The sequence below is a fragment of the Marmota monax genome, unplaced genomic scaffold (genome assembly GCF_021218885.2).
Source record: "Marmota monax isolate L192 unplaced genomic scaffold, Marmota_monax_Labrador192_F-V1.1 WCK01_AAM20220418_F8-fsc00024, whole genome shotgun sequence".
Lineage (NCBI taxonomy): Eukaryota > Metazoa > Chordata > Mammalia > Rodentia > Sciuridae > Marmota > Marmota monax.
In genome coordinates, this window is record NW_026695224.1 from 13,053,222 (window position 1) to 13,079,262 (window position 26,041).

General features: G+C 35.9%; 1 protein-coding gene across 1 annotated transcript; it reads right to left on the minus strand.

The window, feature by feature from the left end:
- Positions 1 to 24,253: 24,253 nt before the first annotated feature.
- On the minus strand, positions 24,254 to 24,625 carry LOC124086243 (large ribosomal subunit protein eL28-like). The gene has a single exon (XM_046434266.1). The coding sequence runs from the start codon at positions 24,623 to 24,625 to the stop codon at positions 24,254 to 24,256; it is 372 nt and encodes a 123-aa protein (XP_046290222.1).
- Positions 24,626 to 26,041: the final 1,416 nt, after the last annotated feature.

The window sequence follows — 26,041 nt, forward strand, 5'->3', positions numbered from 1 at the left end:
TTTGAGACTCTATGCATTCCTCTATCCCCAAAATTCTTAAATTTAGTCTTTTTATCCTATCCCATATTTCTTTAATTTTGCTGCTCATGGTTTCTTACTATTTTCACTTTGTGGTCTACATTCTTTTCAAGGTTATAAATTTTGTCTTCATTGTCTGAGGTCCTGACTTACAAGTGATCTTATATGTTGGTGATGATTTCAATTGAGCTTTTAATTTGTTTTACTGTTTCTTTCATTTCAAGGATTTCTGTTTGGTTTTTCTTTAGCACCTCTGTCTCCCTACTGAAGTAATCTTTTGCTTCCTGTATTTGCTTATGTAGCTCTTTGTGGAAATGATCTTTTGCTGCCTGTATTTGCTCTCTTATATCACCTTTAATTCACAGAACATTTTAATTATGTACATCCTGAACTCCGTCTCTGTCATTTCATCTACTGTGCTGGCTGTGGATTCTAATAATGTGATATCTTGATTCGTTTGGGGCACTTTCTTCCCTTGTCTTTTCGTATTGCTCATGTGTCTTCCTTTCTAGCTCTGAGCATTACCATTTTTACCCTATAGGCTTATAGTGCCCCTGTAGTGTTCCAATATCTCACCTTTGAGAGGAAGGACAATGTTCACAGATCCCCATATAAACAAAATATCCCTTAAAAACAAATAGTTTTTTATTATGACCTTTGCAGTTTGGTCACCATGTACAGAAATGGTGAATTCAATTATTATCTACAGTGTAATCAATAGTTTTGTAAATGGGCTTATAGTTTCTGATGATGGACAAAGAACCCGGGGTGAGGTGTAGGAAGATATGCTGAGGAGGTATGAGATGAGGATATAGAGTTATTATATATTAGGAAGTATGAAAAAGATATCTAAAGAAGAAGGTTAGTAGCAGGAGAATAGAAAGGTAGTAATTTTGGGTAGACAAGTCAGAGGGAAGACAGTAGAATATAAAACAAACACATATATATTAAGAAAAATAAAAGATGTTAAAATAGTAAAAATTAGAGAGAAAAAAAAAGAATATACAATACAACTGTAATATACTGTCAGTTGTCTCACTCCTCAGTATCCTAATTCATGCAAAGTGCTTGGTTTCACTAAGAATCAAGAGGGAGAAGAAAGGGAAAAAAATTTCTGAAGGAAGAAACAAGTATTGTTTTGGTTGGAGATCAGTATCTTTCCTGTTTCCCTTCTCATCCAATAGGTGGGGTTGTCTATTCTTAGTTGGTATCTTCCCTCTCAGGGTGGTGGGGGTTACCAGGGTGTGAGGGTTGGTCTTGGGTGCAGGACACTTGGAAGTGGGGCATGATACCCACTGGTCCCTTTGGGAGATTGCACCTCAAGGATCTCCTTTGGGGTCTGCTCCTGTGATGTGGGTGCTGGTTCTTATCTCCTCATCTCACCTGTAGACCTCACAGTTTCTGCTCTCTAAAGTAGTCTGTAAAGTGTATCCTCCTCAGAAACCTTTCTCTCAGGGTCTTTTTTTTTTTTTTCTTTTTTGTGTATTGCACTCTGGTGGCTGCACACCTGTTGTGAAAGGGTATTTTGAATTGGGCAGTCATATTGCTGAGTTAGAGGCACAGGGGATTGTGTGTGGGGGATTAGAAAATTATGGGTACCTGGCTATCCAGTGTTCTAAATTGGTAGATGCCCCGACTAAAGATGGTGATAGAGGTGATCCAAGATGGAGGCAGCTGCTTTCAGCGATGGAGTGTCGAGTTGGGTGGCGGGATCAGGCGATGGCCTTATATGATGCATTCAGAGATGAGCTCTGTGGCATGCCCTGTTGCACGGTCAGCTTTCTTCAGAGCCTTTGATGTCCCCGGATGCAGGCAGGCTACTGCGAGTAGGGAACTATGGCTGTAGGTGCCAAGTCCCAAGATGGAGGTGACCAGGGGAACCCCATGTTGGTAGATGAAGGCCCACATGGGAGAGGTGGCTGAGTGTCCTCCATGAGAATGGTGTCTGGGAATTTGTTAAACCAGAACGCAAAGAAAAGACCACCGACTCCAATTAAAATAAAATTAAAGCAAGCTTATTATTTCGACCGGCTGGGCTGCCTCTCCCAACAAAAACCGTGGGAACAAAAGACAGCCCCACAACTTTCTAGAAGCGCAGCTTTATAGCCCAGAAAGTTACACAAAGGAGGGTTTGAGAACTTACAGATAACAAAACTCTGACAAGCATAACAAAAAAGCTAGTTTATATTTTTGCTGGCCCTGACATCAGAATTTATGAAGTTCATTAGAGCCTCAGAGAGGGTTGTTATCTGGTCAGGGAAGGCCAGGCATGGGTGAGTTCAAGGCACAGGCAGGTATTCCAAGCAAGTTTAGAATTTGCAGTAATTTATAGTAAGTCTGAAATTAGCTTTTCATGCCTTTGTGGTGAGATGGCTCCCAATTTTAAGAGGGAATCAGGCTGGGTTTATCAAATTCTACACTGGTGCTGATGCCTGTGATCCCGCTAAGGCACCTGCAAGACTTGGATGGGCGAGTAGTTGGAAGGGAATTGAGAGTCTGTTCTAATGCTGAGGCCCGGGCCCCACATAGCATGGCAGCTGTGATTCATGTGCGCAATTAGCTGTATAGGGATCCTCTATCACTCTCAGCAAAGTAGTATTCACAGTAGTTGAGACCCTGGTCACAGAGTGTCACAGAATGCTGCCTCATTCTGGCCCACTATCTTGGATCCTCCCTGATATATTGTTTTCATAAGTCATCATCTGCAGTCCTCTGGGAAGATCTATTATGCACCAGTCAGGACATGATGGCAGCATCCAGGGTCTGCTAAGGCTCTCTACCTCCTAGTGTTTGAAGTGTCTTCCCTGGAAGCTGAAGGTCCTTAGATCTTTCTCTTCCATTCTTTATATTTAATAACTTGACTCATTCTTAGTGTATGTGACCAACTCAAGTATGGTGTCTTTCTTTCCTTTAGCTCCAGGGTGGCTGCACACCTGAGGATAGGATTTTATAGTCTAATCCCAACCCCAACATACACTTCATCTCCAATTGGATGACCAACTCTCCCAATTTTGCCAATCAGAATGGTTGTTTACCCCAGATGCTTTCTGGTGTCCTATACCCAATGGTGAGGGGTTGAGGGTTGGGGAAATCCTGAACATTGTGTCTCAAATCAAAATTTAAAAAAAAAATTTATTCTGTCATACATTACTTCACATTGATGGTCTTAGTCTTCTTATAGATTTGGTGATCAATGATATGGTTATGATAAACTATATTTTTCTTATTTAATTATTTTAAGTCATTTCAATTTGAAAAATAAGAAAACGCCACTTTCAAAAAATATATATCGTCTAACAGTCATGCTGAGATTTTTCAACTAAGTTGGATATCTAAACAACTCTGTCCTTATAACAAATACCAGACAAAAAAATTGAGATGATGAATGCCGATGATCACAGGTAGATATGAAAAATGTTAAAATTAAATCCTCTGAATCTTAACTATGTTCTTTGTTTCACACGTGGTTTATTATTTCTCCTGGAAGTCATTTTTTAAATTTAAAGTTGTGTAAATAGTAGCTCAATTTTATTTGTTGCCAAAGAAACACATAGTATATATCTGGCACCTTGGGAAAAACCTGTCACTTGTGAAGAAACGTCTCAGGCACCCATTTTTTTGAAAGAACATCTTTAGGTCACTTTTTTCAGTCTTAAAAGGACAGAAGAACAGAAATCCTTACCTGAAGTTTTTCATGAAATAAGCAGGTATTCAAAAGGGCATTCATGTAGCTCAGTGATAGAGCCTTGCCTAGCATGAGGGAAGGCCTGGGTTTGATTCCCAAAACTGTGACAAAAAAAAAAACAAAAATAACCCTTTAAAACCAGTGATGTCAAAAGGTTATTCACAATTTTAAAGAGTTCTTTCATTAAAAATAAAACATGACTAATAGTTGAAAATATTCAAAAATATGATAACAAATAAGTTACTTTATTATATTATTTGCAAAGAATATATGAATAAGAGGCAACCCAAAGAAACTTAAGGAGTGGGAACTCCAAGAATATTAGTTAAGTAAAATTTGCATTATTATTTCTGACATGATAAATTTTTTTCTGCAGCATGTATATATCCTTTACTTCTGGTAAAAATCTTATTTATAAAGTATACTTTTAGTTTTCACAAGGAACATTCTTATGTTCTGTTTGTACTCAAGTGTAAATATGTTACAAAAATTATTTTCTAGTGAATATGGTATCAAATATAAAGAGTGCCAAATGCAGTACATGAATAAGTTGCAGATTTTAATTCTGTGCTCATATTAAGTGAAAATATTTTTCATATTTTACAATCAGGTAAAAGTTTATCTGATGTAGGTGTTCAATTGAGCAAAACTTCTCAATTGAGAACAAAAGTAAACATGTGCATGTGCATATAGATATACATATGCCTAAGTACATACATATTTGTACCTATATTATAGAATCTTGATGTTTATATAAAGAAGAAAATCATGAACATTCATGATCTTAAGATATGTAAGATTTTAAAATTAGTTTGATTATTTTAATGAATAACCTCAACATTTGTATGTAGTCATTTGTATGCTTTTAAGAAAACTGGGACAGTCTTGGACTTACTAGTTAAAAGTCCCTTTTATTAAATAACAAATCATTAATGTTTCCCATGACATTATTCTTTTTATAAAACAATCATCACTTATTATAATTGATCCACAATTATAAACCATTCTGTGATGAACATCTCATTGGATACGTCTTTAGATACTTCCAAAATCCATAATCCTATCATTAGGCTAAATTTCAATAATTAGCATTGATGCAAAAGTGATGGTCCTCTTATGCCTTTTATAGGTTTATGCTTTTACAACTTTAATATGCCTCAGAATCAACTGGTGACCTTTGAAAAACATAGGTTACTGGACCCTATCCACAGTTTCTCATAATGAAGTGGTATATAAGAATTTGCATTTCTAAGTTCTAAGTGATAACTAATGAAATTGATCTAAGAGACACACTTTGAGAAACACTGTGAAATATGCAATTAGATGCTAAAAACTAAATCATTTTTAAAAACTAGTCATTGTAATGTTAGCATGTGTTTATTGAGAAAATATGCATGTACCTGTGATTTAAAAATCCATTGCAATAATATGAGATCCCTAGAAGCAGACACAGGGTTCCAATATCATGGGTCATTGCTTTTTTTTTCTTTTTTGCCATTTGAATTTAAAATAAAACAAGTGCCCATTTTCCATACTTGAATATTTTGGCTTTGCCCTTATATACAAATTTGTTTGCTGATGAATAAACATTTTGAGTTAGGTAATGTGATACCATGAGGCATAGTTAATTTTCAGCTGTGTTACCAATTGTGTTTGTGAGAGAAGTATATCTTTATATAAAACAAAAGCATGTACAAGCATGCATATATTTCATTGCATTAGACTTTGGAGAGGGAATAGAAAAACAATATAGGTCTATGAAAAAAAGAGACATACCTGAGTCAAATGTAGAAATAATTAGGTGTGTCAAAAGAGAGTCTCTGATGGATGCATGAAAGACTTAAAGTAGTTGACTGTGCAGTTGTGAAAGGAAAAATAAAACACGTTTATGTTGTGAACATAAACATCAGTGTGGGAGATTTGACATTTATTTTCATGCATTGAGGTTTCTAGTCAGAAAAACTATTCCTGAGCCAGATGCCCAGCCCAAATAAGTTATTCCTTGTTAATGAACAGGCCAGTAACTCCTACATATTCTAATACCACTCTCTATAGCCCTCTTCTTCAGATAGATGGCTTCTCCAAAGAAACTGAACGAGAGAACATGACACCAGTCTGTAAGGACTTTCGATAAGCCCTGCTAAATTTACTACTTTAATCATTGTGAAGGCACTGGAAAACTTCAGCATGATGGCTGGGCTTATGAAGGCAGGACCAGCTATGCTAGTTCACCAGTTCATTCCTAGAAGCTTACAAAACTTTGGCTGTGCAAGGGTTCCAGAGGAGAAGAATGAGTAAGACTCATCATTTCCCTTTTTACAGTGCACTAATTAGTCCCTCCCATTAGCTGATTCAAGAAGTTATAATTGGACAATACAGTTAGTGAATCATATGTAGGTAATGAAGGGAGTGCAGAAAACAATAACAGACCGAATTTTGTTTTTCATTGAATTTGGGAGAAATATTTGAGCAGCAGAAATCACCAGATGCAATCTTCTTACCCCAGCTCTCACATACACACAAGCTCACCATCATCTCTAGAAGGCAAAGTGTAACTAGGGGCTTTATCATATTTTAAATCCAGAATTTTCATCTTAAAGTTAAAATTTCTTGATATATTCGAAGTTAACAGAGCACTCTAGAAAAGCTCCTACATCGAGAGCTTTTTGAGTGAGTGAAGTTGGCTGGGGTCAATCTGGTGGAAGGAGCACATTTTGATGCTTCTTGCAAAATTTCCCCCCAGCTTGGCTGTATAACTGAAGAAGCAGAGCATGGACAAAGCATGCTTGTGATTTAAGTGCTGATGTGTTAAGAAAGTGTTTGGGGCTTGGAAACTATTTTTAGCTTGAATTGAAGAGGCAAGGGAAAAACCCTATCTGATTTACACAGGTGAGCAGGGCCAGCAATGGAACAGGGTAGTGATTTAACAGAATACAAATTGTTCTTGACTTAGATTTAATGACATACTAGTATCATTTCAGTGCCTGGCACATAATTAATTTTTGATACCTTTGGAAAACATTTATTGTTTATATTATTATATGCTTGAGTATCAGAAATTAATGTTTTGAGTTATAATTATGCCTTCCTCTCTCATTATGTATGGATTTAATATCTAAGGCCTTTAACAGTATTCTAAGATGTCAGTCATGTACCACCCAAAGATTATGATCACTAGGTGAGAAAAATTTAGGTGGCAAATAGATACCACATTATATTCTATAGATCTCCTGTAAGGGAAAAAATCATTCTTGAAATAGTCAATAGAAGTTAAGGAGACTGAGGGGCTGGGATATGGCTCAGCAGTAGAGTACTTGCCTAGCCATGTGTGAGGCCCTGGGTTCGATCCTCAGCACCACATTAAAAAAAATAAAGGTATTATGCCTAACTATAACTAAAAAATAAATTTATTAAAAAAATAAGGATACTGAAAAGGTATGTCTTTTATTTTATAAGTATTGTGACTTTCACATCAAATTAATACTTGCTAATATCTTAACTCCTTTCTGTATATCTTTACTAAATGATCTGACTACATGTTCAGAGCATTACATACGCAATAGAAACCAAATGTAAAAATATCAGTTTTAATTTCTATGATTATCTTCTTTTTATGTGACTACTGTAAAAATAAAGTGAATGAATTGTCTGTTTTCCTTAATATATTCCTTTAAAATGCACCAAGTGAAAATTGATTTTTGTTTAGAGGAAAAGAAGTAAACATGGAATGTGCAATAGTTTAAAGAAATCACAAAAAAAAAATAGGTGTAATGTCTAAAAATTAAATATGGGGAATATTGTCCAATGGATATTCAAATTATCCCATAAACAAGCTAATAGGCATCTCAAATTTTAAATAGCCAAATCATAATTGATTTCTCACCCTGTCCAACCCACCTGCTAAGCTTTTTTTCCTTCTTAATTTTCTGAATTATTATCCACACAGCTGCTCAAAGTAAAAATTTAAAATTACTCTTGAGTCTGTTTTTACCCTTACCTCCACATCAAATGCTTCAGAAAGTCCTATTTAATCTGTGTCTAAAACAATCTTAAACCATCCAGTTAACTCTAGCACTTCAGTTGCCACATTGGTCTAAACCTTAATCATTCTGTGCACCTGACTACCTGTTCCCATGGTCATCTATCAGTCTTCTCGATGTGTGTCCTATACAACCAGTAATCATTTAAAACATGATTTAAGTCATTTTCCTCTACTGGGTTCGATCCTTAGCACCACATTAAAAAAAAAACAAAACAACAACAACAAAAAACCTTCCCATTGCCTTAAGAATAAAATATTGCAAAAATAAAAAATAAACTAATCTGTGCATGACTGATGAGACCTTTTGCAATCTTCCCTTGTCCCCATTCTCAGACTTCTTGCCTTTTTTTTACCATCTCTTTCTCACCTGTGATAGTTCTACCTGCCAGACACTAAGCCCTGTAAACCCTTGTATACCCTCCTTACAAAGATTTATTAGTTTCTTTTTCTTATCATTCAGATTTCACTTAGATATTACCTCCACAAGAGGTTCCCCCTGACAATATAAATTATTTGACAAGAAAATAGCTTTTAAATTGCCCTATTTTAATTATTTCTGTAACACAAAGATTTTTCTTTGGTATTTCTTTACCATCTTTTTTTTTTCCTACTAAGACATAAACTCAAAGGAAACTCTGCCCTAGTCTGTCTTATTTGTTCTAGACCAGAACCTGACATGTAATAATAGCAAATATTGCTATTATTTGTTGTTATTGCCATTGTAGTTATTATCATTATTTTTAATATTTGATTCCATAGAGTGGCCTATTTTCCATAACACATTATTACCTAAAGTTGTTATAGGGAAGTATATTTGTCTCCTGTTGCTGCTGTAAAAAATACTACCACTTAGTTGTTTGAATAAACATAAATATCTCATAGTCCTATGGTTTGAATGTCTCATGGGCCCATATGATTTTTTTTGTTGTTGTTATTGCTCTTGTTTATGTTAAAATGGAGATCAAGGTGTTGGTCAGCCCACTTTTTTCCACTGGAGTGTTCAGGAAGAAGTTGCTTCAATTTCTTATTTATGAAGTTTGCAAAGTTTAGCTCCATTTGATTGAGGACTGAGGTTCCCATTTACTTGATAACTGGTGCCCAGGGATGGTTCTCAGCTTTTAGTGTTCAGATATTGTTTTAGTTAGCTTTTTTTGCTCCAGTGACTGAATGACCTTACCAGCACAACTATACAGAAGAAAAAGTTTCAGGGCTTCCAGTTTCAGAGGTCTTAGTCCGTAGAAGGCCAGCTCTATTCCTCAGTGCTAGAGGTTAGGCTGAACATCATGGCGGAAGAGTATGGCGGGGTACATGGCTCATATAATGATCAGAAAGCTGAGAGAATGATCTCTACCCCAGAGACACATCTCTAATTTCCACTTCCTCCAGTCATACCCTAGTACTTCAGTTACCGCTCAGTTAATCCCTACCAGAGAATTAATTCACTGATTGGGATTAATTCACTCACAGCCCAATCATTTCTCCTCCAACCCTTCTTGCATTGTCTCACTTGTGAACTTTTTTGGGGATACCACACCTAATCCATAACAGCCATATTCTCTGGGCACAAAGCTAGTGGGACAGGTGAAATCCATTTTATCTTTAAAACTGTTTTATCTTTCCTCTGTCTTCCTTTCTATTGCCTTTTTCTGACTCACTCCAATCAGAGAAACATGTTAAGGGCTCAAGTGATAAGATTAGACCCTTGGGGTAATCTTTCTATTTTGAGTCCATAACTTAATTCCATCTGGAAAGCCCCTTTGCCATGTATATTCATGAGCCTAATGACAGGGAATCAAATTTATGGGTGTGAACCTTTTATCACAGGGACTCTCCATTTGAGATGTGGAACATTCCTGATTTTTCTGATATAGTTCAACTTCTGGCATTGTCAGACAGGGACTGGACCAAATGCCTCAGGTTCACAAGATGATGCCTCATGATTTCTTGTAAAGACAGGAAGGCATTGGGATTGGAGAAATAATCAGAAAAAAAAAAAATAGTGATTTTCCTGGAGTAGATACCCCCTCTTATTCCTCCATGCCAAGAGACTTCTCTTTATGTTACATTGGCCCCAAATAGCATGTGCTTGGAATTTGTGAGAGAGGTCACAAAAGTAAATTCATGTTCTATCTTCTCTTGTAAAATACTAGCAGGGAAATAGGAAATTGGTGATAGCTGTTGAACTATTTCTCCATCTACCAGATATATTAAGGAAGATAAGTTTAAAAAGGTTTGGGTCAGTGTTAATTCCTTTAAAAAGTCAGCTAACATTTGCCAAATTCTTGAAAGCAGATTTTATTTATTGATGATATTCTGGGTAGTGTTACTTGGTGCGCTAATATTTTCATCTTTTGAGGAGAATATATTTTTTTTCCTCATGATTGCAGATGAGACTAGTCCCTTGGAAACTGAGAAGGCATGGAATGATTGACATCATACCTGCATTCTTATTTTATTGAGATGTTAGCATGCCACTCTTTGGGAAATAGACCGCTAAATGACATTCACATTTACCAGATGGACTGTCAAGGTATATTCAGTGTCATTGCCTCTCCAAAATATAACTTAACACCTGATGCCATTTTGTCAAGGGTTTCAGATTTCATATTCCAGAATAAGCTGACATACACTGTAAGTTCCCTGTGTGTTTTCTTGCTTAGGGTAAGCCTGGTGCATCTCTAGTTTGCTCCATTTAACTGCATCTCCAAACCATTATTGGACTTTTTAAATATTACATGTTTGACCTTATGGAACACAGTGAAAAGGAAAATTCAGTTAGCAGTCATATATACAGGCTTAACTCAGGGGATTTTATTTATAGACCTCATAATCTCAAATCCTTTAGAATTTGAAAAAAAATATGAAAACAATGATCACATCCCTTCTGCAACAGAAAATAAGAGCCTTTGAAACACTGTAGGATTGGGACAATCTCCTTTTTTAAACAGATAATAATATAACTGAGAGAGATTAACTTCAAATCTATTTTTAAGCAAAGAAATAAAAATAATTTATATTCTCTCTTACTTCCTACTAAGTACCATTCTCACTCATTTAACTCTTGCAATAATACAATATGCTAAAAACATACTACTGGTGTACTATTTTACAGATGGGAAATCTAAGTACTGTCTTCATTTGCATTTCAATAAAAAATACCGTAGATGGGTAGATAGGATGAGCTTATCAACAGACATTTGGATTCTTACAGTTCTGGAACCTGGAAGACTGATATTAGGATACCAACATGGTCACTTTCTAATGAAGTCTCTCTCCTCATGTTTCAGATGGCTGCTTTTTTTTTCCTTTCTGAATGCTCACAAGACCTCTTCTTTGAGAGAGCATCAAAGGAGAGAGATGGTATTGTGGTGTCTCTTCCTATAAGGGCACTAATTCAATAATGAGGACCCCACCCATATAACTTTATCTAAATCTAATTGCTTTCCCAAACACAATCTGCAAATACCATTTCATTAGTGTTTAAGACATATCTTATAGATTTGGGGGCGGGTACAAACTTGAAGTTTTTGACAGGTAAAGGGCAGTCAAGAATCTTAGTCATGAGTCTATGGCAAATAAGAATGTAAATCAATATTCAAACCCATCTAGTCAGACTCCAGATTCCTTATTCTTAAAAAAAATTATAATGCAGCCTCTTTGATGTTCTCCAACTCCATGGCCTTAATAAATGGTATAGGAGTAAATTGTTACAATGGATCAAGGCATGCATGGAATTACAAACTCAGAAGTATCTTTTTTCAATATGTCCTATCTGCAAAAAGGAATATATTTACTGTTTCAGCATAGTAACTATAGTCTTTATATTCAGCTTTTCCCAATATGGAGTTCTGAGACTTCAAACACTCATAAAATTGTAAATAAGAGTAATTATTTTTTAAAGTTTAAAATATCTAACCACATGTATTGATAATTCTTTGAAACTTCTAAGCATCTTTGAATTAAGGTAATTTCATATTAATTTGTGTAGAGTACTGACACTATTGAATTTTGCTAATAGGCTTTGATTGGTTTTTGTGGCAGTCAGATAGATTTCTAGATTTCTTGGAAGTAATTTAACCTGGTCATTTTGTATACTAACAGACAACATACTCCTAGCAGAGAAACAACAAACATGATATAGTTAAAAAATAGGGACTATCACTGAAAGGTGTATGTGCTATCATAGATTTATTATTATTAGCACAGTGGGTGTGAGTGTAAATTAAAATAGAATGTCCTTATGAATTCTCATCTATTTTGGAGCATGGAGTACTATTTTCATTTTCTATTTGATAGTTGAGGTTCAGTTTTATGTCTGATTAATTATAATGATGTGGATATGTTATCCTATGATATAGTAATTTTGCTTTTGTGATCTAATTCAAGGATTTAGAATCAAAACAAGCTGAATAATATTTTCCTATAGAACACAACAAAGCAAAGGGCCAGGGGGTTGACTTGGGTTTTAAGGTGAGCCAAATCTGATTTCTAACTACTTTAGTGGTCTTATAGCCCTTCACTCAGCATGTCTGATATTTAGGGATCAGTCTGTACAAGCAGATGCATTCTCTGCCTTGAAGAATCTTATGTTTTAGTGAAGACAGGCACAACTAAAGCCAGATTATGAAGACTGGAATAAATACTTAATCTTTCTGTGTACATTAAGGGCTTTTGTGAAACCATGACCTCACCTCATGGTCAAAATAAAAAGCCGGAATTAAAACAGAGAATAACTAATGTGGGGAAACTCTCAGATGGAGAATTTAAAAGAGGAAATCCAAAAGGCTTCAAGAAAACACAGAAAAATGTCAATACTCTAACAGAGAAACTGAACAGAAAGATATGAAACCACTTCTTTAAAAATCCTTGTTCTGAAAAAGGAAGTTAAAATATGATGGAAGGCATCAACATTAGGATAGATCAGATAGAAAGAAGAATTAGTGAGTTTGAAGATCCGTGATTTGAAAATATAGTGAAGAGAAAAAAATAGAAGAATGAAGAGGAATGAAAAAAATCCTATTGATAATTTGGAATATCATTAAAAACAAATATTTCAGGTTTTGGAGCTCACTGGGGATTTGAGAATGACAAAGGAGTAGAAAGTTTATTCAAAGAGAATTTAGCAGAAAACTTCCCAAGCCTATAGAAGGATAAAAATATCCATATACAGGAAGGTCATGGTCACCACTCAGATTTAACAACCAAATCTATTCAAAGAGATATTATGATCAACCTTTCATAGATGAAAGATACAGAGAAAATTCTCAAGGCTGCAAGAGAAAGAAACAAAGAGCACACAATAGTGTCCCAATTTACCTGACAGCAGGCTTCTCCCAAGAAACCTTACAATCCGGGAAAAAGTAGCATGTGATTTTCATAATACTTTAGAAAAAAAAAATCTACCAAACAAGAATACTCTACCCAGCAAAACTGTCATTCAGAAATGAGAGAACTATATTCCCAAACAAAAACTTAAAGAGTATCTGTACCAAATCTGTTCCATAGTAAATAATGAAGGGTGTTCATTAAATTGAAACAAATGTTATTAGGTAAGAAATCTAGATCTGTTTCTTAAAGTTTTGTTTGTATAACCAAACTCAGGGAGTTTTCATATCTATAGTCAGTTCTTTCTTTGTAGATATTTGATATGTAGACCCAAAGACCATGCTTGGGTAGTAAGCATTTCGGTCAACAAAATACAACATATATGGAAGATAATTTTGCATCGCCAACAGAAAATGTATAAACGAATTCCCTGATTATCTTAATATATTAACTGGCTTTCTTCCCCAGGAATCAGAATCCAAGACATGAGTAGAGATAATTTATTTGAAAAAAAAAAAAATGACAGGGGACATGGAGAGGAGAATGGAATGCTGAAGAGGATGAAATGGGCCCTGAGGTTGGGCGAAGCTAACATCATGGCGGGTGAATTGGCTGCCAGTGCTTGCTCATGCTGAGACTCTGAGGTATCATAAGAAGATGCCTCACAATGGCTCACCTGAAGTGTGGAGAGGGGGACATTTAACCACTCTTCCATTTCCCAATTTCCAGATTTTTCCCCACGGGCTATGTGACAATTGACTTTGTATGTCAACTTGACTGGGCCAGAGTGCCTGGGTGTTTGGCCAAACTTGATTCTTGGTGTTTTTGGATGAGATTAACATTGAAATTCATAGAATGAGTAAAGCAGGTTGCCCTGCAAAATATTATATAATATATATAACATCCAATCAGTTGAAGTTCTGTATGGTAACAGAGGCTGGCCTTTGTCATCCAAGTAAGGGAAAATTTTCTTGCCTAATGGCCTTCAATTAGGGCTTTTCCTGGTTCAACAGCAGACTGACACCTTCTCACTTCAACTTAGACATCAATTATATACATCATGGACTTGCAAGTCTCTTTAATTAATAAAGGCAAATTAATCAATTAATATTTAGTTATTAATTATAAATTTATTATTTAATAAAGACTAATAAAATAAATTTTAATAAAATTTATTTATTTTATTGGTTGCTCAAAACATTACAATGCTCTTGACATATCATATTTCATACATTTGAATCAAGTGGGTTATGAACTCCCATTTTTACCACGTGTACAGATTGCAGGAAAAAATAAATTTTAATAAAAATAATAAAAAAAACTGATTAATAAAGCCAATTCCTTCTACTAAATGAATCAATAGGTAGATAGAGCCTATTCATTATTTTTCTCTGGAGTATCCTATTACAGATTTTTCAAGTTTCCTCTAAGCTGGGTATTATGTGAGTCCATGGCAGATACATTTAGGTGGTGTCTTTATACAAAATACCTATGACAGAAATAGAAAATTAGATAATACATTTCAGATAGAAATATCACCTGTATAAACCCTTGTAAACCTGTGGGAAGCTCATTTGCTTCAGTAATAGTTGGATTAAAAGGCAGCTGGAGAGGATGTGAGATGTTGCACTACAGGTATTTGACATATTATAAAACTAAATTATACAAAAGATGTTAAACAAGTCAGGAAGACCCTTTCATTCTTATATGTAAAATTGAAAAACCAAGGATTTTTTTTTTTTTTTTTTGCCATTTTACTGTTTTTTTTCCTTCTCTGAAAAAATCTGATTCTCAATTCCATTGAAGTTTTATGTGAGAGATCCACCATAGATGCCATTATTATTGGAACTCAAAAGCATCAATGGAAAGAAAGAAAGAATGAGCGGAAGGAAATAAGAAAAAATGCAAACAGAACATGAATTGTTTTTGTCTTTAGTGACAGGATTTTTATGCAATGCATGATTTACTAAAGGAATTTGAGCCTATTAAATTAGGGCAAGAGAGAATGAAAATTCATATCCTGTTTATAATGAGGCTTTGAAAATGATGCCAATTCATTAGATAGTCACTTGATGAATATTTATTAAGAATGTACTATACTCCAGAAATTATGGTATGTGGGATACATTAGTGAATTAGATAAATACACTTCTTTCCGTTGTGAAGTTTGCCATCTAAGGTGAGCTGCCAAGAACTTATCCTGGGAGCAGCTGCTGTTAAGACCAGTGACCAGGGAACAACTTTCCTATGATCGCTGCTCTTAAGGAGTAAAGAGCTTATATTCACTTGTAACCAAGAGCCAAATTACACACTCTTTGAGCTTAGATAATAGAAATTTAATGACAATACATTATTAATAACCACATTTTTTAAAGAAATAAAGAAAAAGAGGGAACTTTGATAGCCACAATCAATTCTCATTACAAACTAGAATCTTTCTAAAAATTAGAGTCTGTCCTATGAGTATCTACACAATATGGAGAGTTTAGTGGTCTGATGTTTTTGAAATACATATTGTAGAAGTTTTGTCATTAAGGCAGCTTAGTTACTGTGTCTTCTGCTTCTGTACTTTGCTGACTTTAACTAATTGCTTCTCTTTGTAACTTTTATTGGGAGAGGGTGATTGGGCTGCCAATCATTCTTTTGAGAGAGGCTTTTACCAACTCCCTTCTAGGTTTCTGTGAAGTTTGTCAGGCAGCAGCATATGCTGTGGCAAGGATAGGTGAAATTTCCTAATGCAACATTCCACATTTCGGAAGGAAAGGCGGTCAGAAAATGGTAGACCTCTACTTTGCAGAGAGACAAGATGTGTGAACACACTCATTCATTTCCTCTTTCAGTCTCTCTGGAAAACAAAAATTAAAGCATCCAAGTTGAATATATAACTCTGTATCAGGCACTATTCAAGAATTAGGAAAAGCAAGAATTTCCTTACTTGTTTCAGTTTTATCTTCTCCCCAAATATGATTATCACTTCCACTGAATTGGTTCATAAAAGGTTATTCATTGTGTCATGGGCACTGAAATAAAATTTTGCAAGTAACTACTTACTAGAGAAACGGTTGGAAACTTCTGTGCTTCTCCTATTTGGTTATAATAGATCTCAAGTCTAATTCCACAACTATGATTCCCTGTGTTCTTTTTTTTTTTTTTCCAAAATTTCTCTGAGTTTCTGGGGTATGCTGCCTCACTCTTTGCTATACTTCTGTATTTCTGTTTTCTTATCTGATTACTTCCTCATTATGAACAAAGCTAGGTATAAAAGTCAGTTGTTTCATTGATTTTCACCAAAAATATCATTGGCATTCTAGCTGGATTGGGGTTGGTTATGCTAATGATTTTAGGGGACCTGAAGTGAAATCAACCCAGAGAGCAATGATCTTCCGCAAACTTGTTCAGTCTACAATAATTAACCCTATCCACTATTGGGCTACATCTTTCAGTAAGTATTCTGAATTCATCCAAAGTAGCCCTGTATTCTTATTTCTCAGCTTTTCTTTAAAATGTTTGTGGTAGGCAATTTCAAAGCATCCTTGTGTAAATTCTTGCCCCCAAGTGTGGGCTGGGTTTATTAACTCAATGAAGCAAATGATCCTGAGTACCATATTTAGTTTAGGATTTTTTAGCATTACGAGGGTATAAGAATGACCCACATTCATCAGGAAATATATTTGGAAGTTTGATCTTTTTGGAGGCTAATGATATGCAGTTGGAAACTGTTTCATAATGCTGGAAAGTGGAAGTCAAGCTCAGCAGCCAGTCGGCTACCTGATTGCCACATAAACATCTTTACAGTGTGCTGCATTATCAAGCTATGATGATCCTTAGGTCAGGTATATTCAAATGCATTTTTGACTTACAGTATTTTCAATTTACAATGGAGTTTTCATGAGAAATCTCCATTATAAGTTCAGGAGTATCAATAACGAAAAGAATATGGCAGAAATGATGAACTGTCACTTCTGACATTAGGATTTTATAAAGTTGTGGCTTCCAAATCGTGTGCTTTCTCACACTTTCTCTTGGATTGCTTGCTTTAGGGGAGCATGCTCCCAGATTATAAGAGCACCATGACAGTAGATAACTAATACGATCTTGAATTCAGTTGATCAAATATTGATTGATCACTTTTAAGATTAGGCTTTAAGTACTATTCAATATATTGAGGGTAGAAAGAATGGGAAATTGTATTTTCCCCTCAAACAGCATCCAATCACATGAACATAAATTAGAATTTAGGTAAATAGGAAATAAAAAGAAGAAATTCGCTCAAGGGACTATGCCACCATGTTTTTTTTTTTTCTTTTTCTCTTTTCAGCCTTGTGTGTTCTGATGCCCATCAGTTTTATTAATGTGCTTAGTCCAAAAGTAAGTTTTATAGGAAAACCTAAGGGCATTCCTTGTGTATATTGTCAGGTAAGCAAGTGTCTCGATTTAGCACAGTTGTAGTAAATAACTGGGACAAGAGTATCTTAATTTTTCCTGCTGGAATCAAGCTTATATTTGACAATGTTGTTTTGTGCCAAACATAAGAGGCTTAGCCAGCAAAAGAAAAATCTCTTGAGATAGCAGTGTGTTGCAAGTCTGAGCTCAGCATTAGGAGTTGTTCCCTGGTTTTCTTTGTTTTATTGTCTACTGTTAAATGTGTTAGATTTGAGATTACACTCTTTCACCAAGGAGCTCAGGGGCTTGGACAGAGCCTTGCTGGCAGATTGAACTCTGTAACCTTATTTTTTATTATCCCCAGAGACTCTGTGCTCCAGACATATGACAGTTCTTGCACAGTCCCAGTGTTCCAAGACAACTTTTACCTCCTAGTCCTTAGAATATTTTGCTCCATTTGTTTGGAATACTTTTCTCTATTTACCTGGATGTCTCCATATTCTTTATCATTCAAGTATCATTTTTTTTTCCAGGATGCATTCATAAGATCATTTAGAGAACTCAATGTTTCCCTTCCACCATGGGATCATTTGCATATTATTAAATTGATTTCTTACATGTTAAAACCAGAGACTGAGCCTCAAAGATCCCAAAGGTTATACAGATTATATTTACTCATAGATGGACTTTTATTTTTTATTTTTTGAGAAAAAATATAAGAAAACAAAACACTTAATTGAATATTTTAAGAACTTGGGATTAAAAGTTTTCAGGGTTTCTTATGGTCTTAGAAAGGGATAGCATCACAGCTTGTAGTAAATGACACCTATGTGGGATTTATACTGAGGACCTAGGTCCATTTGCTGAGGGAACATTTTTCTTCCACGGCATCTGTCACAGTTGTTGACATATTGTATGAACTCAGCAAGTAACTGAATAAGTGAATCGGTGAGTAAATAATTTAATTAATAAAAGGTTACACTCAACTCAAGGCAATGCCCTCTTTCTCTGATATCTTCAAACTATTTCTGGCTTTGCCTTTCATAGGGAGCCATTCATCAAATTTCTGATGAATAAATGGATTCCAAGTAAATCATAGAAAACCAGTATATTCCCACTTAGTCCTTTGTACTTCTTACCTCCCTAGTTATAATCCCAATCCCCTTCTCATACCAACATTTCCCTCAACAACCATTTTTTAAAACTCACTGTTGTTAAAGGTAGGACATTTTTTTTTTTGGCAAGAGACAATAGCCTGACCCAAATAAACTTAACACTGGAATTGGTTGGCTCATCTGACCTAGAAAAGAGTCTTAGGGATGACTCCAGACAACACATAGCTTCTAACTCTAGTTTTCTCTTCTCTCTTAATGTCAGTATCTTCTTGGACCTGCCTCCCACTGTGTAGGTGTCCTGCATCTAAATACTGAGGGCTCTGTTCATACTATTTAAGGTTCAAATTAAAATAAAGAAATAGAAGAAGAAGAAGGAGAAGAAAAATCAAGTAAGACTTGCTCCTGATTGGTCCAAGGATAAAGAATTACCCATGTTGGAAAATCATGCTGATCAGGAGATTCTAATGGTCTCACACGTGGGTCTAGAAAGCTTTTGATTGATTGGCCAATTCTTGTAGAGTCCCATGAATTTGAAAGGGAATTTCAAAGAAGCTGGTTGTGAGTAGGTTAGCATGAGCTATTCTGAATACAGAAATCAATGAATATCCAGTGCTCTTTCCTATGTGCCAGGAGGCACAGAGAATAAGCTGTGGTCTATGTCACAGAGGAAATTACAATCAAGTTTTGGTGACAGATCCTATAATTACTGTATAAGTAAGTAATTATCAATAAAAGTTAAATGTAAAAACTAGTGTTCATTAGTCACATACAACTTAAAGGACATTGCTAATATCAAAGCAAGAGAAATTTACTGTAATAGCATACTATGGGCATGCCTTCAAGCAGAAGATAGAGCTACTGCTTTGAAAATCCTGGAATTAAAGGCACCTTAAGTAGATGTTTTAAGTCTTGCGCAAATTGTCCTTGGCAGCGTGACAAATCCCAGTAGCGTATAACTTATTAGTTATCCCTTAATGTATGATCTATATTATACACTGAGAAAATAATGACAAGTCTGCAAGTCAACATAAACAGGACAAAAGGAAAGAAAAAAGATCTAATCTGCTGGCAAAGCAATTGTTCTATGATAACAAGGACAGAATGGAAATGCACAATGGTTTTCTTGTTGCCTCATCTGTCTAAACAGCTGTAAAGCTTATGCTTTTATTTATTCTTTTGAATGCTGCTAGCTTTGAAACTCCATTGAATAGATTAACATACCCATTGTCTTTCTAAATTGTCACATCTCACTGTATGTGGCAGAGTGATCACCACAACCATTTCATTTCAGATTGCTAAATGTGGGTGCTTTTCTAGGCAGAGGGCTGAATGCTCTGTGTTTAATTGGATTATATGGCCAACCAAACCATTAGAACATGGAAGGGAATGTCCCTAAATCTACCATTTGGAGATATATCCCATGAAGATGGCACATAACTTGCAATTAACTTAATGCCATGTATTTAACACAATTGATGATTGCCAAAAGCTTTGCGTTCTGCTAGATATCAGCTTGTTAAGCATTTAATTTACTCCTGAAAAAGACAGTCCTATTTTATTTCTATTTAAAAGTACAAGCAGACTGTTTCTCTCTCTCTCTCTCTCTCTCTCTCTCTCTCTCTCTCTCTCTCTCTCTCTCTGTATTATAGTTCATTTATTTTAAAGTACAGGTGCTATCTTTGCAAAACTGATTCAGGAATTTTAAATAGAAACCAAATAAATCTTCTTGTAAAGTTTTTATTTTCTAACATTGCTAATTATTTTTATTTTTTAAAGAGAGAGAGAGAGAGAGAGAGAGAGAGAGAGAGAGAGAGAGAGAGAATTTTAATATTTATTTTTTAGTTTTCGACGGACATAACATCTTTGTTTGTATGTGGTGCTGAGGATCGAACCCGGGCCACACGCATGCCAGGCGAGCACGCTACCGCTTGAGCCACATCCCCAGCCCACTAATTATTTTTAAATAATTATTAAGTATCTTAAATATCTTCATATGCCAAGAATCTTTTGTTTAGATGCTACCTGCTATCCAAGCAAATTCTTTTTTACTTCTTGGATAAGCATGTGAGGAGGGAATAGACTTCAGAAGCATTTTTTGAATCACTTTGGGAGGAGTTCTGCAATTTATTATTGTTAATAAAGCTGTGAGGTTTCATGATAACCTTTTAAAAAATATAACTAAGCCAAAGGTTTCATAAATTAAACATCAATGCATTCAATATATATTTATTAAGTAACTTCAAAGAGGGAGTTTTGGCCAAGGTGCTAATTTCATGATTTTTAAATTCATGGAAATACAGGAACATGTGTACTTTCTTTGTTTTGGTTTGGTACCAATTACCTGTTGAGAATTGCCGGGTCAAAGAGCAAAGAGAGGTGCTACACTGTAAAACCGAGAGTCAGTCACCCTTGTGTAGTTTTTTAAGGATCACTCTAACGTGGCCACGAAAATTACACGTGGAAAGGCATAGGTCCTAGAGACAGATGACTTGGCATGCCACACAGGGGTTGTAGGAAAAGAATTCCCAGGGAACCAGTTCAACCAAGTAGGTGGGGCACCAAGAAAGGGAGTGACTTTATGGGCTTCAGCACCTTTATTGGGGAACAGGGGAGTACACAACCAAAGGTAATAAAAGGATTTATTTGATGTTTCTGAAGTCATTAGGTCATAGTCAGGGGAAGAGAAAAAAAGGGACTTGTGGTAGCCACCAGCTTTACCACATTGTCCATCTTGTCACCTGGGTGGGAAGTTTTCGGTCTGTTTTGGGAGATGTTGAGACATCAGGAAAGAATGAAGTTTCCAAAGTTTTATAGTTCAGGTGCTATCTTTGCAAAACTGATTCAGGAAGAGTAAATAGGAAACAAATCTTCTTGTAAAGTTTTTATTTTTTAACATTGCTAATTATTTTAAAATAATTCTCAATTATCTTTAAAAAATACACAGATTTGAGACTGACTGGATTATTATCCTTGAGCCACCAATATCATAGAAATAGATCCCCTCACTCCATCCTGGGTACTTTCTCCTATTTATGCTCATACAGACACTTTTCTGATAAGGATCACAGGGTTTAGAATGGTATTTAAAGTAAGAAAGACATTCTTGATATTTGTGAACTGTGTAACCTTGAGCAAGTAAATAATCCTCAATAAGCCTTAGATATCTGTATCCATCCACAGGGATCTTCATCTCTATCTCAAAGTGGTGTAATGAGGACTAAATGAGCAAATGCTCAAAATAGCACCCTAGTAGGCACATAAAAATTGATATTACCTATTGAGATCTTATCATTACTAATAAAAGACCATAACCCTAGTTTAGAACTCTTGGGGTCAAATATTTCAGAATCCAGAAGTGTATCCAGGTTTAGAAAGAAAATACTGAGCATAGATTGATATCATTTAGTACCAACATATTAATTATTCAATATTTTTTAAAAAAATATTAAGACAGATTTTTTAAAAAAATAATACTACAATTGACTCACACCTTTTCATGTCAGGTTCTGCCATAAAATGAGTTTAGGTCAGGTCAGATTTTGCATTAACAAGTTGTTAAAGTGCATTATTAAGACACTTTTATTTCAGGTTGGAAATTTCTTATATATGTTTTATGGTAGGTAGCATATTTTAAATGCTTGGCAAACACCTGACTTTATCTTGGGTGTATATTAAATGCTCATCCCTTCTTGACCTTTGTTCCTCTCCCCTCCTAAAATCTGGTCCATTTTTACTGCTGCTGGTCAGTGTGCTCAAGTGTCCTTATAGGAAAGCTGTTTTGTTTTAACAGGAATTCACACAAGACATTGGACTTCCAAACAGCCTATCCTCTGGGATTTCCTTCCTGTTCTGTATACATTGTCATCTTTCTTCCATAGTCTCCTAATTCCCCTTGCTATGAATTTTGGACATTTTTCACATGTTGCTGTTGAACCTGGGGATATTAATTCCTATCTCTAGTGTTTACCTCAGTGAGTGAAGTTGGATTCATTAGAAATTTTCTCTAATAAAAAGATTTTCCAAATACTGCCATCATTTTCATACATTTGCAGAGTAAATAAAAACTGCAGAATCAGTTGATGGTTGTTTTGGTATAAAGAATATATATATATATATATATATATATATATATATATATATATATACAGAAATATGTGCATACAACCATATCTGTATACCATTATACACATATATCCATACGTACCGCACACATAAACCATTCATGTTTATGTGTGTGGTACATATGCACACACATACACAAACTCATACACTTATATTTTTTTTATCTCAGGGATATATACCTAAGACATGTCTGAGATGTATTTTTATGACTTATATTCACTGGAAAACTCAAGCATTGCTTGAAGGTGCACTTGATATTACCCTACAATGAAGGCAGGAGCAAAGCTACTTCCTATGCCTTTAAAATCTCCTTTGTTGAAGGGCAACTCATGAAAAACAAAACAAAACAGAACAAAAAACCACTCAGTGGATATTTAGAACAATTTAGGCATCATAATAGGTTCTATTCTGGGTCACTTTGCACACCCAAATTGTTTTCTTGAGACTATTAACAATGTCATGCTGAGCAATTTAATAAACACAATCAGTGGTAAAGCTGTTACTTTTGTTTTATTGGTTTGAAAAATCATGCTCATATGTATCTACCCATGGTATAAGGCTGCTTCCTTAACTAGAGAATCTTGAAGAATAACTTCTGCATGTATGATAAGGTTCTTTTATTCATGGGTGACAGAGCCTATTTTGCAGTTTCTATTCACACTCAAATTGTTCTTGAGGAACAATTCAGGCATCATTTTTGTGGGCCTCCCACACTCCGAATAGGTTAATCGTCAATGTCACCTTCACTGGGCTATTCTTTGGATAGAGACCATTAAGGGAAATAGCATTTAAGTGAGTGGCATATTAAAGTTCTAGCCCAGAGCTCTGCCTGCCTCTGGGTCCAATGTGTGTGAGTGGGGCTGAGGGACTAGGAAACAGTCACACTCTCTCCACGATTGTCAGCACAAGGGTACCTAGTCATAAAGCTGCAGGGTGAGAAACAAGGGGTTCTTGGAGGGATCCAAAGAGTCTGAAGGAAGTCCCTGACTCTTGCAGCTATGTTGGAATATCCCATTTCCTGCTAAGTCTGGTATGAAAGATAGGGGGTGCAGTAACAAGGACATGGTATTGAGAAAAAAGGGCTGTGATTCTGTCTATCGGGGAGAACAAGCTTTTTATTTTTTTCCTCCTTAAGAGGAGATTCAAAGGCTACATTCCAAGTGTTGTGTGGTTCAGTTGTTAGTTTGGAAGATAGTCATTTTTGAGATTTTCTGGTGCCATCCCCCACATCTGAATTACTTGGTTCCCAGGGTGGGTGTGTGCTCACAGATAACTCTGGGTGGGTGTGTGCTCACAGATAACTCTGCCTAGGATAGGGAAGAAATGTAATCTATTTTCCCTAAGATTGGGGGAGGAAGAGATTAGGGAGGAGGAGGAGAGAGAGAGGAAGAAAAAGAAATCTCCTTTTAAAAATAAATTGAGATTAGTGTTCTATCTGATGTGTGAGGGGTAAAGATTTGCTCCCAAGATGTAGGCTCTCTATTCACCTCAGAGATTGTGTCTTTTCTTTCTTTCTTTTTTTGAAAGTCAGCTAACTCTTTATTGCTTTAGAAGGTATGGGGCTCAGGAGCACTTAGTGGGGCGTGTCTGGTTCTTCTTCACCATCACAGGCTTCTGGCTGCGCAGGATGGCACTGGCTCTGCGAGTCCTGTGCCTGATGCTGCTGAGTGTGGCCCCTGCGTTCTTACTGATGGTGGTCCGCACATAAGAGGTAGCTGGCTTTTGCTGGCTGGATCTGTGTTTCATAATCACCACTAAGCCTTTGGCATCGACCACGGGCTCCATGCCCAGAGTCTTGAGGTGAATCAACCTGTTGTAGTGGAAGGAGTTGCGGGCCTTAAGGTTATTGGGCTCAGTGCTGTAGGTCTGCTTATCTCTCTTGATCAGGAAACTGGAGCAGTTCCACAGGACCATCCACGGCAGGTACAGCGACATGAAGAAGGCTCCTCTCACTGTGACGATCAGAGAAAGAGCCCGAGATTGTTTCTTTTGCTGAGAAGAATCTTTTTAGTTTGAGTCCATCCCATTTATTGATTCTTGATTTTAATTCTTGGGCCAAAGGAGTCTTATTAAGGAAGTTGGGGCCTAATCCCACATGATGGAGATTAGGGCCTACTTTTCTTCTAGCTCTTCATTTGCAGGTAGATGGATGGAGTTAGAGAAGATAATGCTAAGTGAAGTTAGCCAATCCCCAAAACCCAAATGCCAAATGTTTTCTTTGATATAAGGAGGCCATTTCATAGTGGGATAGGGAGAGGGAGCAAGGGAGGAATAGACAAAAGTCTAGATAGGGCAGAGGGGTGGGAGGGGAAGGGAGGGGGCATGGGGTTAGAAATGATGGGGAAATGTGATGATCATTATCATCCAAAGTACATGTAGGAAGACATGAATTGGTGTGAATATTCTTTGTATACAACCAGAGATATGAAAAATTGTGCTCTATATGTGTAATAAGAATTATAATGCATTCCACTATCATATATAAATTAAAAAAATTAATTAAAAAATAAGTTGAATGGCAGAGCACCGAGGGCCATATTCACAACCTAAATTGGGCCACTGTTACCAGTCTCCTATCTTCATTCCAACCAGCCTTCTGTTCTTTCCAACAGTTCTCCAGCCACCCTTATTCATGAGTCTTTTGGTTCCTATCTTGAATCTTGCCTCTGAACTAATTTTCCTGCCCTCAGTGTCTTATTTCTCAATATCTGTGTCTATGAAATGCTGCAAACACCAAGCAAAGCTGCATTAATCCTCAGGAAATTGGCATGTTTATTGCCTGTAGATATAAAAATGATAAAACTAGTCATGTTTCCCTTTTGATTTTGGCTACCTGGAAACTCTGAGCTAACTGTTCAGGTTAATCAGGAGTCTAAAGACGTGTGACTCTAGGTACATTTTTTAGTGTTTCATTTATATCTCAGTGTAGGTCTAAAGCTCACATTTGAACATCTATGCCTTTCCTGGCCCTGATATTTGAACTCACTTTCTCTCCTCTCATTTTTGACTCCATCTGAACAGAACTGGATTAATCATAACCTATGTTCCTATTGTACTTAGTTTTTCTTTTTTTTACTTTTATTGCATGTGATCCTGTAATACAATGGATTCTTTGTGGAATCAAGCAAGGTATAAATAAATGACGAGTAAGTGATTCCTTTGCAACAGGAAGAAAAACAAATATAAAACAGACTGGGGGGAAGGAGATCTAAATTATTCTGCATGACAAACTAGTTTGGGGGATGAGGTAGCATTTGCTGGGAATAAGAAGAAGAAATTTGTATAGGGAGATGGGAAAGAGAAAAAAAATTACAGTTACCATGGATAAATTCTCTGTGTAGGAAATATCCA